The sequence below is a fragment of the Lupinus angustifolius genome, chromosome LG16 (genome assembly GCF_001865875.1).
Source record: "Lupinus angustifolius cultivar Tanjil chromosome LG16, LupAngTanjil_v1.0, whole genome shotgun sequence".
In the NCBI taxonomy this organism is placed as follows: domain Eukaryota; kingdom Viridiplantae; phylum Streptophyta; class Magnoliopsida; order Fabales; family Fabaceae; genus Lupinus; species Lupinus angustifolius.
In genome coordinates, this window is record NC_032024.1 from 8866691 (window position 1) to 8882702 (window position 16012).

Here is a 16012-nt window from a genome sequence, read left to right on the forward strand (position 1 = left end):
AGCCAAGATGAGTGTATTAAACAACATATATAATAAAAATCATCGAATAGAGAAAATTAAATACAACACTCATAAGTGATTGAATAACTAAAGATGAAGCAAAAAATAAAGGTACCAATAACTAAACATGATTTTTACCTTATTTTAGAGAATGATACACTCCAGGTGTTTCTGAGAAAATTAACTTGCAGAGATGTTTCGGTGGAGAAGCAGACTATAAATAAAGGAGAAAATGATAACAATGAGATAAAATGAGGAGATAAATATAATATTAACAAAAATAAATAGACAAATAAATGTAATATTGTAAGTAAATGTACGTATAATACAATGGAGATTGCGTACACACCATAATATAATGAAGATTGTGTACATACCATACAAATGTAATAGGTTTTGAGGAAGATACCTTTGCTTATCAGACGCTAAAGGAGAAAATTGCTGGAAGAATATATCTACAAAATAATGAAATTAGTGAGAACATGTCTATAAAATAAGGAAATCAATAAAAAATTATACAAAAAATCAATGATAAAATAAGAGTAGATCTACAAAATAAACCAAAAAATCAATAAAATGTACTAAACATCAAATCTACAAAATAAATACAAAAATGCATTTTAAAGAGGATGATTGAAAGAGAAAGAAAAATGATGATAAATAAGAGACAGAATGAAATGAATCTGGAGAAAAAGATTGTTGAGAGAAAAACAAATGTTAGAAGAGAGAGACATAGACCTTAATGACAATTCAAAATAGAATTTAAGATGTATCCATAAAAATGCAATAATTATTTATTAAATGCAATGATTGTCAAGAAAAGACAAATATAGTGTGAGAAGCTACACATGATTACCATGAAACCATTCATGAGGAGAAAAAATGAAGGAGAGGATGACATGTGACATTTGATGAAGTGGCGTGGAGGAGGATATGCCATGTCACAATTGATGAGGTGGTAGGAGTTTATTTTATTAAATAGTAAATAGATAGATTGGTTAAATAAAAAACTTAGACAGTTCAAATGCTCCAGAGAGCAACAAATTTTTATAACAGTCTCCTAATGCTAAACCTTTGTCTCCCTTGCTTCTTCTATTAGAATATTGATGATCTTCTCTAGCTGTCTTCTTTGAGCATATTCCAAGTAATAGAATTTGTTTCATCTCCATCTTACTCTCTTGACGTTATTTACTCCACAAACAGCCAGATGAAGTACAAGTGTGAAGATCATGGATTAATGTGTGTGAGACTTACGTTGGTGTGTGTTCAATATTAAAAAATGTGTATCAAACATGTGTTGGAGGTGTGAAGACTTGTTGACGTGAAATAATCTATTTTTTAAATAATTAAAATAATAGCTGGTCTAAATCAACAATTATTTAATAATATTTAATTTTATTTAGTCATTTTTATTTCAAGTAATTTATTTAGTAAAATTAATTTTGGATGATTGAGTTGGTAGTCACCACGACACTACCCATTGAACCGGTAAAAATTAAAATTTAAAAAGCAAATTTGGATCACAATAATTTTCATTTTCATATATGACTTCATATATAAAAAAATTACACCACGCTAATTTAATTAATTTTTTGGTGAGAAAAAGTTAAAATTTCTTTTACTACATTTATCATTCTATATATCATTTACACCAGGCCCAGTACTCACTCTATCAACATTTATCATTTACTACATCAAACAAAGTATATCGTTCTATATAATATTTATTTTTAGAGTAAATTATACTGACACCCCTGAGTTTTAGTGAAATTATATAAATCACTTTTCACTTTTCTACACCTATTGTGTAGACAAGTCTAAATAATATACAAATCAATGTATCTTTATTATTTTTTGTTACAAAATGAACAGTTCTAAAGAAATATTGTTTAAATCGCTCTTATAATATAGTGTAACGAACCAAAAATAATAAAGAAATATTAACTCATATTATTTGGACGTGTCTCCAAAATATATCATGTTTTGTTTAACTTAATTGCATTTATCACATTTTTTGTTTAAAAGATTACACTTATTTCTTATGCAGGGGTGGTCAATGTAATGAAAATTTAAAAATAGGGGAGGTTTGTGTAAGTGTAAAAAGTGAGGGATGGTTTGTGTAATTTTACTAAAACTCAGGGGGTATCAGTGTAATTTACTCTTCTTTTTATTAGTCGGAAAATATATGTTTAAATTTAAAATTTAATAACAAAATAATTGTTTTTTACTTTACTTTATGATTCCGTACCCACCTATTTTCATTTGAGAAGAGGGGCGCAATTTGACGAAAGCAAGAGCAATAGTATGATGTTCAAATCTCACTCCTACAAGCCCTTCCTTCTCCACCTCAATGGTATCATCTCTCTCAAGTTCTCAACAAAAACTTCACAATCACACTCTTTCATTGTCTCCTACCTCATCAACAATCTCGGGTTCTCTTCAGAAACTGCTCTCAAAGCTTCAAAACGACTTCGTTTCAATACCTCACAGAAACCGGATTCAGTTCTTGCTTTCTTCAAAAGCCATGGATTTTCTGATTCTCAGGTCAGTAGCATTATTACAAAGACACCCCATTTGCTTTCGAGCGATCCCCATAAAAATTTTATGCCAAAGTTTGAATTTTTTGCCTCAAAAGGTGCTTCCTCTTCTGAAATTGTGCTTGCTGTTACTAAGAACCATAGTTTACTACTATCAAGCCTTGAGAATAACATAATCCCTATGTATGGCTTGATAAGAAGATTTTTTGAATCTGATGAGAAAGCACTTCATTATTTCCTCAACTGGCCTGATTTATTACAAAAGAAGAATCATGTGAAGCAGAATTTGGAATTGTTGTTTGATGAAGGAGTGAAAGACTCAAACTTTTACTTTATTGGTATGAAAGCTTGTGTATTTCATTCTGATGAATTGAGGAAAGCTGTGGATGAAGTAAAGGAATTGGGGTTTGATCCTTCGACATCGAGTTTTCTTGCAGCGTTGGCAGCCAAAGCGACCGTGCCCAAAGCGAAATGGGATGAAAAAGTTGATGCCTTTAAGAGCTGGGGGTGGTCTGAAGAAACAATTGCTGCTGCATTCAAGAGGCATCCGCGGTGTATGTTGACATCTAAGGAGAAAATTAATGCAGTCATCAGGTTTTGGGTCAATCAGCTTGGATGGAATTCTTCGTACCTTGCCATGTTTCCAGTTGTTTTTGGATATAGTTTGGAGAAAAGGATCATTCCCAGGGCTTCCGTGGTTCAGTATCTACTCAGTCAAGGTTTGATAAAGAAGAATGCCAGCTTATATACACCTTTTGTATTGTCCGAAGAGATTTTCCTTGAAAAGTATGTGAAAGCTTTCAATGCGGAAAGTTTTCAGCTTCTAAAGCTATACAAAGGAGGATAAAAAGGAAGAAGTTAGCATCTGTTATTTATCATATTGTTAGGTAGTGAATACAATTTTTTTGTTGTGTAAAACTGTAATTCATCCATGTTACGTTTCTTGATGCCAGTGGAAGTGCTTGTTATACTCTTTTCTTAGCAAGGATTTCAACTATTTTTGAATGACATATTTCTTTGCTAAGCTGTGTCTAATTTGATCATTATAAAAGATTTCAGAAACACTACTCAGTACATTTCACAGCACATATCTGTATATTTGTTGCTTCCCAATGACCAACACTTTTGTAATGAGTTTGGTTTAGAAGATTTTAACTGTGGACTTAAACTTTACTATTTTGTCTATCAGAAGGTCTAGTACATACTGCCTGCTTCTTCAAACCTTGTATTTTATGGAGTTGTTCCTACAGATACTGATAGCAATGCTAGTTTGCTGCTTGTAATCACATCTTTTCAGCACTTTTATTTTCATATATATCATATATTTTACAGTTATTTATAAATACTTTCAAGTCCCCATCCACCACTTCTGCATCTGTTTGTTAGTTTGGTTGGGTCGCGAGTATATTCACTCTTAAGCTGTTTAGAGTTATGAGGATTACCATTGACAAGGTTGTTTACCCTCATGACCTGAATGTCATGGGTTCAAATCCTGGAAACAACATTTTCGGTAGAAGAGTTAGAAGCCTTGTAGTATCGTACACAATGCTGCCCTTTTCATATTTGCTTGTTGCATGAAGCTTTAAGTTCGACTTTTCACCACATTGATTTGAAGATTGGTGAGATAGTTGATGATGGTATTCCAAAGCTTATTGAATTCCAACACCTCTATGCAGTTTTGTTTAATTTTAATAATATTTTATTTTTTGAGCCTATATCGTGTGTGGTTGTAGATGGACAAATTACAATTTGATTATAGTACTTAATACTCTGAGTTTGTAAGAAGTTCTCTAGATATTGATTTCAACCCCAATTATGTGTTGACAATGTAAGTGTTGGTTATAAACATATATTACATCGTCCATCATTCATATTTAATCATCATCACCGACTCTTAAAAAAAAAAAGTAATATAAATGAACAATAAATGAACGATAGATGATACAGTGACAATGTATAAATATTTTATGCCGATAATGTATAGAAATTATACTCTCAAATGAAATGCTTTCCCATATAGTTTTTTAATGGAACTTAATCAACAAGGTTAAGCTTATCATGCTGTAATTGTAGGAATTGTATCATTCTCCAACTACGGGTGGACTTTTGTGCTAGCTTACAACTGCTACAGAGCAGTGGCCATGTTTTCCTTTACATGTAGATTTTACTTACTGAAACCCTCAACCAAATGTTTAAGCCTCTCAAAACTTATCTAATAAGAAAACTTGCTTCATTGGTGTCAGTTTGTTGAAGAAAGGATGTTTATTAGCACCATAGAGAGGAAATTTGGGAACACATCTTTTTTCCTACATTTTGTGCCACCTTATGTATTATGGGTTATAATTGGTTGAAAAATATATATTTAAGTTAAAAATTTAATTATTAAGTATTTTTCTGACCAATCACATATCATGGCACATGGAATAATACAGTATTGTGAGACAAAAGATGTGATCCAGGATATTTGTTACCAAAGTTGAATTGGGTGAAAAACAAACTTATGATGATAAGTACCTTTTCTATCTTGAGCTAAATTGGTTTGTAATTTGTCAAACAAGATGTATACTTTGATTAAAAGTTGTCATTCAAATCAGGAATAATGTCAATCTCAGTAAATACCTTTGATCTGAACTGAGATTTGTATTCCATAATTTATGGTGCAGATGCACCAAATACTAAAGGATGGTTTGGTGGATCTACATCCTAACATTTTTTTTATAACTAAGATGTATGGTTACCCGTTATAACAAGTGTTATTATAAGGAATTGAACATTTTATTTTATATGGAAATTTGGTAGGACGTTACACTACTAAATTAACGCTTACTTAATGCCATGACATCTTCTTACACCACTGGTACGAGCATGTTGGACAGAATTTTAGTTAAGGGTGATATTGTTATTATCTGTGTAGAAGCAAGGAGAGTGGCCATTTTTTAGCTCGTGCAGTTGGGGTCATGATACAAGATAAATGTCTTTCACCATACTCCTCTCAAAGTAATGCAGAGAGAACTACGGTGCAAAACGAGACAAAAATTAAAATAAAATGCCAATTATATTATTCTACCTATACTTATAATAATATTTTTATCCTTAAAACTAGTATAAAAATAGTACTTATTTCTCCTGCAATCGAGATGATCTATACTCTTACGTGAACTTTTAATTTGTGAGATGAAATAAATTCCTCTCATGTAAAGAGAGATTTTTTTTAAATTTTTATTATTTATTTAATTAAAAAATACTCTTAATTTCTTTTCTATTACTTGTCGGAATCTAACCCCAATACTATTAATTGGTCCTACTATTTTATTCCATAATAAAAAATCACATGTGTAATCCCAAAATTTTTACCCATTGCAGCAGCTTCTAAAGCTACGACATGGACAAATGATTTGACTGTTGCTGTCATTTTGTGTTAGTTTAGCCATAGAATAATTATACCTTTAATATTTTTTTAGCCCTTCAACAAAGAGAAGAAAATGTTGGGGGTAATTGGCAGAAAATTGAAAAGGAATAGTGTATCACTTGACATTGTTAATTTTGATGAAGATGAGAGTAAGACAGAGAAGCTGTAAGCATTCCTTGCAAAGATGACCACTAAGCAAAGGCAAAGGCAAGAAGAATTAGCTATTGATTTTGTAAGCAAAAACAACAATTATTGTTTAAGCAAAGGACAAACATTGATTCAAAGTAACTCTTAAGCAAGCACAGATATTGATTCAAATTGTGACATTAATTTATATCATGGCACAAGAAAATCATTGTACTTTTTTAAAGATGTTATATAACTGAAATATAAGATGATTCAATATTTCCCCCACTTTTTATAATTTAGTTGTATTTTTATGGATAGACCAATTTTTCCTCAAATTCATTCATCTTCTAATGATAGCGGAGGGATATGGGAAAATTAACATGTATCTGATTTAGGTTGTCCTAGTTGTTAAGTCGCGATAAATTCCGTTAAGTTGGTTAAGACTTACTATAAATAGCTTATGATTCATTTCATTTGTAGAACAATATACACAATCAATATAAACTCATTCAATACACATATACATACACTTTTCTTATGCTACAAGTTACTCTGCATTAATCATCTTTTGTTATCTTATTCTCTGCACATTCATTTCCATTCATTCTGTTTTCTTCTGTTTTCAATTCTTTCTTTTCTTTGTTCCAACAAATCTGGTATCAAGAGCAAGGTGGAAAAGATCCAAGAACACACCTTCAACATCATCATCAAACATCTTCAAAATCAATTGGACAAAACAATGGAAATTTCCCACCAAATCTTCAAAATTTTGATGGCAAGAATTGGACCAAATGGAGAGTGCAAATGAAGATATTAATGGGGTATCAAGAAGTAAATGAGATTGTAGATCAAGATTTCTCAACCCTTACTGAAGGTGCAACAGATGAATAAAGGAAGGTGCATAAGGAGAACAAGAAGAAGGATTGCAAAACAATGTTCCTCCTACATTAGTGTGTAGATGAAGCACACTTTGAGAAGATCTCTGGTGCTGAAAATTTGAAGGAGACTTGGCTGATTCTTGAAGCTTGCAATTAAGGTGTTGATCATTTGAAGAAGGTGAGGCACTCTTAGCCGCCAATATGAGTTGATACATATGGATATGAATTAGACGGTGGCTCAATTCTTCAACAGAATTGTAGCACAGACCAACACAATGAAGGCATGTGGAGAGAAAATCAGTAATTAATCCATTATTCAGAAGATCATACGCAATCTTACCCCAAACTTTGACCATATTGTAGTGCCAATTGAAGAATCCAAGAAAGTTGAGGACATGAAGGTTGAGGACCTTCAAGGATCTCTTGAGGCACATGAGTAAAGGATCATTGAAAGATCCACTTGAAAACTAGTTGATCAGGCTCTACAAGCTCACTTCACAAGTAGAAGGAGCTTAGGAGGAAGAAATGGATTTCGAGGAAGTGGTGGAGGAAGAGAATTCAGAAATGGAAGTCACTAAATTTTCCAACACAGGGGTCAAGCTAGAGTTGAACATGACAGACTAGAAGGTTCAACTAGAAGAGGACGTTTCAATCAATGGAAAAGTGGAAGAAAATCAGTAGATAGAAAGAAAGTGAGATGCTTCAATTGTGGTAGAACAAACCATTTCTTAAATGAATGCAAAGCCCCTCTTGGTTAAAGTGATGGCAATTAAGCAACACAATGAAACACATATGGCTAAAGAAGAAGTGGAGGTTGAAAATGATGATCAACCAATCTTGCTTATGATGGTTACAAATCAGATAAGCAGCTTAGATCCTCATTCAGTACATACACACCTTCCAGAGCAAATGAACTCCTATAAGTGATATACTCTAATGTGTGTGGCGCATTTGACACTCCCTCTATGGGGGAAGCAAGTATTTCATCACCTTTGTAGATGAACTAAGCAGAAAAGTATGGTTGTATTCGATGAAGGCCAAAAGTGATACATTCTCAGTATTCAATATATTCAAAGTCTTGGTTGAGAAGCAATTAGAGAAAAACATAAAGATACTAAGGATAGATGGTGGAGGAGAGTTCACTTCAAGAGATTTTGAACACTTTTGCAAGGAACATGGAATTGTGCATGAGGTGACGCCCCCTACATAGCTCAACACAATGGGATAATTGAGAGGAGGAGTAGAAGCATATTGAATATGGTTAGAAGCATATTGAATATGGTTAGAAGCATGCTAAGAAGCATGGAACTCCCACATGATTTTTGGGGAGAAGCTACATCTACTGAAACCTACATTCTAAATAGGGATGGCAAAAAAACCCGTACCCGCGGGTAAAATTCGCACGGGCACGAGTATAGGTCATAAATGGGTACCCGCATATTTTACAAACAAGTTTTTTAAAATACCCATAGCACATTCGGGCGGGCACAAATATTGTGGTACCCATGCCCGCGGGTACCCGGTATTTGTGTAATTATCATATTACTCTTAATAAAAATTCATACACTATTACATTTCCCTAACAACACAAAATCCCTATTCCCTAACCCATTTACCATATTTCCAGTAAAACTATAATCCCTAACCCATTTACCCCCTTTCTTGGTCATTTCCTTCCCAAAAACATAATTTCTCTTTCTCATTCCCTTCTCTAAAACCTTCAACTTGCAACCAACAGCGACGACAAGTGAGGAGAGGCAACAGTGTGTTTGAGAGTATTTTCAAGCACATGTATATGCGTTTCTCTCTCTTCAATCATTGTATTTTAAGTTCTCTCTCACGTACACCGTGTTCTATTCATTCCGACCTCATTTAGGTGTTCTTTGTTCATTCATTCCTTCAATTGCTTTTCTTATATATGACATATGTATGTTTCAATTTATTTCCTTTAGTGGTTTTTAATCACCATAATAAAATGCTTTCCAATTTAGTGGTATGAAAAATAACAAAGTTTCAGGTCCCATTGCAACAAGAGCCGACCCAAGGTATTCGTAAGGGTAAGATCTTTCCACCATAGTGTCATAAACAAAGTAGCAAGAAACAATAAACAAAATGTTGAGGCTTAACTTTTGTAACTTAAATAAAATTTACTTTATGAACTATTTCTTTATGTATATTAGCTATTGTTTCTGCTCCCAATCTGCTTACAAAAATTATTATGAAGGGTAGATATATACATTTACATGAAGACAAGCAAACACAAATATTATGCAGATGAAATTATAGATTATGATTTGGAATTGAGATCAGATGATGATTTGTAACTGAAATTGGATGATGATTTGTAACTGAAATTGGATGATGATTTGATATAATAGAAGACATATATAAATTAGCAATCATTCATGACTTATGCTGCAGAATACTACAAAAAAATGTTTAGTCCATTCTAGGAAATTAAATCATGCAGACCAAGTTCCAGGAGTCCCTTCCTTTCTATAATAGCATAACAAACATAAACTACAAAGTTATTGGAATGTAAGAAGAGAACAAACCAAAGACTCATCATCAAAGAAGAACCCCACTCGAGTTGTCTGCAAAAATAAAAGACAATAGTAAGGGGGGAAATTAGCTTCTGATCAAAATTGGAACCCCACTAAGTTTATGCTTTCACCGTTCCTATGATTTTTTAAAATTTGTGTTATCTATATTGCATATTATGCCTCTAATTATCTACTAAATTATAATTTTCATGTTGTATCTTTATAGTATGTCTACCGAGCAAACCTCTATTGGGCAAGATCAAGTTCTCAATACCTCTAATGTTGGTGAATCAAACTCAGTTCCAATGAATATAGATATTTCATCGATTCAAGATGGAACTCATTGTTCAAGTCCAAATGATGTTGAAGAAGTTCAACCACATCAAAGATCATCTATTTGGAATCATTTTAAGAGGCATAGGGTAGATGGAAATTGGAATGTAGCTTGCAATTATTGTGGCAAGCGACTATTGGGAGATTCAAGTCAATAAATAAAACACATGCATAATCACTTTAAAAGTTGTTTACGTCGTTCAAATTAACATATAAAGTAAGCACATCTTAAAACTGCAAAAAAGGTACTGAATCAGTGTTGGTTGGTTCGTATGCATTCAACCAAGAGGTTGCAAGACGGACACTTGTGAAGATGATAATTTTTCATGAATACCCAATGTCCATGGTTGACCGCGTCTTATTTAAGGAATTTTGTGGTGCATTGCAACCTTTATTGAAAGGGATTTCTCGCAACATAGTGAATGATGATATCACAAGGATGTATAATGAAGAGAAAATGAATACCATGACTTTGATTTCAAAAAATCAAAGTTAGTTTGTAATTACAACCGATATGTGGACCGCTAGTAACCAAAATAAATGCTATATGGCTGTCATGACAAACTTTATTGACGACTCATGGGTTCTACAAAGTCGAATTATGAGGTATTAATGCTAAACTTTATTAACATTCTCATAATGCTTATTATTTTTGAATTGTTTTGGTGACATTGTTGCTTTAATTTTTGATAAATGGTAGGTTCGTATATGTGCATGTTCATCATACTAGTGAAACTCTTAGTGACTTCTTATATGATTGCCTATTGGATTGGAACCTAGATAAGAAGTTGTCTACTCTGACCATTGATAATTGCACTACAAATGATAGAATGATTGAGTGCATGTTGTGTATGATTTCACCTAGATCGTTTATTTTGGGTGAGCAGTTATTTCACATGCGTTGTTCTGCTCATATATTGAATTTGATTGTGAAGGATGGGTTGTTCGTTATCTCTAGTGTAATAGAGAGAGTTAGAGATAATGTTAGCTTTTGGATGGCAACTCCAAAAAAAAGAGGAGAAATTTGAGGAGACATGTGAAAAATTAAACATTCGATATGACAAAAAGTTAGAACTTGATTGTAAGACTAGATGGAATTCTACATTCTTGATGCTTCATGTGGCACTAATATATAGAGATGTCTTCCAAAGATTATCACTAAGAGAAAATCAATATAAAACATTGCCGAGTGAAGATGAATGGGAGATGACCAATGAAATTTGTCAAAGGTTGAAGTTATTTTATAATGTGACATTAGTGTTTTCTGGTACTTTGTATCCAACTACAAATGTCATTTTTCCAAAAATTTATGAAATTAAATTGGCATTACTTGACTGGTTTCACTCTACTAACCTTGTTATTCAACAAATGGTTGAAGTAATGTATGCCAAATTTGATAAGTATTGGGGTGATATAAGTGCTTTGATGGCTGTTGGTGTTGTTTTATATCCTAGATACAAACTATATTTTTTAGAATTTTTTTATCCCATAATTTATGGATAGCAACATGTTCATGAAATGAGCAAGATGAAAAATATTTGTGAAGATTTGGTAAAAGAGTATGAGATTAAAATGAAAGGTAAAGAAAGTGTTTTTTCAAGTGAATATTGATTGAAGGGCAAAATATCAAAGTTTTATTTCTGAGCAAAATATTGCTACAACACACCATAGGTCAGAACTAGACATATAATTAGAGGTTGGAGTATTACACAATCAAGGTGGAGAGTTTGACATCTTAACTTGGTGGAAGGTAAATGAGATAAAATATGCAACCTTGCAAAGAATAGCAAGAGATTTACTTGCAATTCTTATCTCCACTGTCGCTTCAGAATCTTCATTTAGTACTAGAAGTCGGATTCTTACTCCTCATCCTAGTAGTAGATTGTGTCCAGATACCGTAGAGGCATTGATATGTCTCCAGGATTAGCGAAGATGAGACATGAAAGGTAATATTGTCTATTACTTTTAATTACATTTTTTATAGATTCATTATATAAATTTTAAATGAAGTTATTATGTATTTGCAGGCTCTTCAAATTCAAAACTGGACATCATTCGATGTGGTATAATATTGAAATATTTTGATGTTAGTAACGTTCTTAAGCTGTGATTTGAGACCACTTAAAAAAATTATGTTTCTTTTTTTGATTTTTGATTGGATTTAACTAACCAAGGTAGTGCTATTGAAGGGAATGAATGGATGCATTTTTTATTTCATTTTTTTTGAAGGCTTTATATTTTGAAAGTAGTTTAAATTTTTAATTTTGTATGAACAATTGAATTTTTATGATTACTCTTCAATGTTAGGAAAGAATGTTGAATTTGAATTGTTGAATTTATATTACTGAATTTGGTGGTACACCCAACAGTTCAACACCCTATATGGTTGAGTATGAATTAGAAATTTGTTTATAATGCAGAAACCCGTGGGTAGCCACTATGCCCGCATGTACCCAAAAATATCCACGAAATACCTGCACGTGGGTACCCGTATGGGTATGGACGGGTACAGTTAATGACCCCAGATTTCAAACGGGTAGGGGGTAGCTACTACTTGTACCCGCTCGTGCTTGTTGCCATCCCCAATTCTAAACAGATACCCAACTAAAAGGCTTGATGGTCAAGTCCATGAGGAAGTATGGTCAGGTGTCAAACCATCTGTGAAACATTTGAGGATTTTTGGATCTCTCTGCTATAGACACATACCTGACCAAATGAGGAAGAAACTTGATGATAAAGGTGAAACCATGACCTTCCTAGGCTATAACAACACAACTTCTACAAGTTGTATAATCCTGAGATAAAACAGGTGGTGTTCAGTAGGGATGTATGCTTTGATGAAGCAAATTCATTGAAAGGACCAAGGGAAAATCACACTCCTTTGGCAAAGCTGCACATTGATTGGGAAGTTAATGATCTAGTGGCAATTGAGGGAAACATAAAGACAATTACCTCAAATCAACAAGAAATTACAAGATCAACAAGAGCAAGGAATCCACCTCCTTGGCTATCAGTGAGTCATGAAGGAGATATTGTGCAACACATGGTCTTGTTTGCTGATACAGAACCTATCAGTTTTCAAGAAGCAGTGATCAGTAGTACTTGGAGAGAAGCCATGCCATAAGAGATCAAATCCATATAGAAGAACAACACTTGGGAATTGTGGATTTACCAGCCAAGAAAAAGCCAATAAAAGTCAAGTGGTTCTTCAAAGTCAAACTAAAACCTGATGGCACTATAACTAAACACAAAGTAAGACTTGTAGCTAAATGGTTTATTCAGAAAGAAGGGCTTGCACCAATGGCTAGATTAGAGACAATAAGATTTATAGTAGCTCTAGCTAGTTGGAAAAGATGGAACTTGTGGCAATTGGATGTAAAGTCTGCTTTCCTAAATGGCCCTTTGGAGGAATTGGTATATGTTTCTCAACCACCTGGTTTCATTTGAAAAGGAAATGAGAATAAGGTGCTCAGATTAAATAAGACACTATATAGATTGAAGCAAGCTCTAAGAGCTTGGAATAAAAGAATTGATAAATTCCTCTATGTATCTGATTGTCAGAAATGTGAAGTAGAATATGGTGTATACATCAAATCAATAAACCGGAGTTGTGATGCATTATTTATCTGCTTGTATGTAGATGACCTGCTAATAACATGTAGCACCCAACAGGGAATTGTTGATTAAAAAAGAAGCTTAAAGGGTGAGTTTGTAATGACAGATTTAGGAAGATTGACAAACTTTCTTGGTCTAGAATTTCAACACACCAAGAGAAGGTTATTCATGCACCAAAATAAGTATCTACTTTAAGTATTAAACAAATTCAACATGGTGAATTTTAATCCTGCAGAAACTCCAGCTGAGATGAATCTGAAGTTGGATAATGGTGAGGGAGAAGCTGTTGTAGGTGCAACTCTATTTAGAAAAATGATGGAAAGCTTGAGATACATCTGCCATACCAGACCAGAAATTTCATTCAGTGTAGGTGTGGTTAGCAGGTTTATGAGAAATTTAAGGCATTCTCATATGTTGGCAGCCAAAAGGATATTGAGATATCTAAGAGGAACACTTGACTTTGGCATTTTTTTCCTCATCAAGATGAAAAGATTAGTTCACATCTCATGGCCTATTCTGATTTAGATTGGTTTGGAGATATCCTAGATAGAAAGAGTATAATGGGGTATATGTTTATGGTTGCATGTGCTCCTATCTCTTGGTTTTCTCAGATGCAAAAGGTAGTGACATTATTGATGAATAATATATTACACACTAATCATAACCTTAATTTAGCATGATTGATGATTCTTGGTGCCTAATGGACTTTGTTTCACATGGTTTAGTGTTTTAGACTTTATTGGACTAATATTCCTAAAATGAGTTAATTTGGGATTATTTAGTCTCATGAAATCTATTATCATTTTCAGATCATATTTGGCACTAATGGCATTTTGGGCATTATGGAAGTGGATGATATGTGTTAAAGTGAAGATTGTATTTTTATTTTGGGAGTTTTTATTGGTAAATTCGGTTTTAGTTTTTGGCCCATTGTTTAGGGCCCATTTACGGTTTTACTCTTTGTAAAAGAGGGAACCCGTATTCCACTCTCACTCTCTACATTCACTCATTTTAGAATTTCGTTTTCTCCTCTTTTGCTCTACTAGGGTTTCACATGTTCTTCATCTTCGGTTTTGATTCATCTTCTTCATTTTCGGTTTCTTTCTTCCACTCAATGAAGGGCTAAACTTGTAGACTAAATTCCTTTGGTAATGTATCACAACTCTTGAGGTTTTGTTATTAATGCATTTTCGGTTTCTTTATTGTTGATTTCTTCTATGTTAGAAACTGGTTTATGCGCTTATCTTCGCTTAGTTGATTTACTCTCTCTAATGCATGAATGCTTAGTTCGTGTGAATTTGTTAATCTTTTCATGCTTATACTGATTTCGCTTAGTTAGAGGTTTAGGTTCTAGAACTTTAAATTGATTATCGCTTAGTTAATTGATTCTCAACAAATTCGGAAGTTAATGGTTGGAATCTAAAAATAATCTTTTGAAACCGAGGATTGAGTTGTGAACTCACGAACCAAATGGATTTAACAGTTTCATTATATTGCTTAACTACTGTTTCTGAATTTAATTTATGATCATACTATCCAACAACAAAAACCCCCTTGTGTGTGTGTGGGTATAAGGTGTTTGAAGCTTTTCTTGAAAGATAATCCTTAGGAAACGACCTAGGAGTCACTTCCTTGTACTGTAGTTTTAATTGTTATATTATTTGTATCGGGTACGACCTCGATCAAATTTGGCACCGATGCTAATAGGATGAGGGTTATGATATTGACAATGATATGATGGTGGTGATGACATGATTTGGTGGTTATAGACTTAGACTTATAGTTACGAGAGCAGCATGAGATTGTAACGATGACATTAGTGATAATGGTGATAGTGGTGATGATGATATTGGTGATAATGGTAGTTGAGGCAATAATTGTGAGCTTATGGTGACAATAGTGGTATTTGTGGTGGAATGGTGGAGGTGACACAATGATAATAATGATGATTGTGACAAGGATGATGGTGGAAAGGATGACGTTGATAGTGCATATGGAAATGATGATATTTTGGGCATAACTTTGGAACCGTTAATCAGAATTGGACATATTATATATGCATTTGGGATAGAATGATTGTTTCTCTACACACTGCGTTTGAAGAACCCATTTATTTTACAAGTTTATTTTTCCAATTGTTTTGATTTTGTTGCTTTTAATTAAATTAGTTAGGCTTTGAGTTTTGTCCTGAAATGTTTTGTGGATGTTTCCTATGGTATTAGGATTTTATTGATACAAAGTTTTGATTGATCACTGAAACTTAACATATATTTCACTTACTGCCCTACATGGTTCTTACTGATGCATTTAATACATGTTTAGGGGAAATCCTAACTCTTTGCATCCAAGAAATTCTGAAATTGATAGAACATTTCATAGTTTGGTTAGACAAGTTAGGAATTTAAATTTAGATAGTGAGTCTTTTCATCTTAGTGTTAATCTACCTGATAGTGATACTGATTCTGCTATTTCTGTGCATTCTGTTGCATACTCTGAAAATATGGCTGAACCACCTCCAATCCCACGTGAGAGGACATTAAGGGAGCTGGTTGCACCTGATTTCACATA

General features: G+C 33.3%; 1 protein-coding gene across 1 annotated transcript; it reads left to right on the forward strand.

Annotated features, from left to right (window-relative positions):
• On the forward strand, positions 2251 to 12153 carry LOC109328990. The gene is made up of 2 exons (XM_019562646.1): positions 2251 to 3394; positions 12142 to 12153. The coding sequence occupies exon 1, from the start codon at positions 2305 to 2307 to the stop codon at positions 3382 to 3384; it is 1080 nt and encodes a 359-aa protein (XP_019418191.1). The 5' UTR covers positions 2251 to 2304; the 3' UTR covers positions 3385 to 3394; positions 12142 to 12153.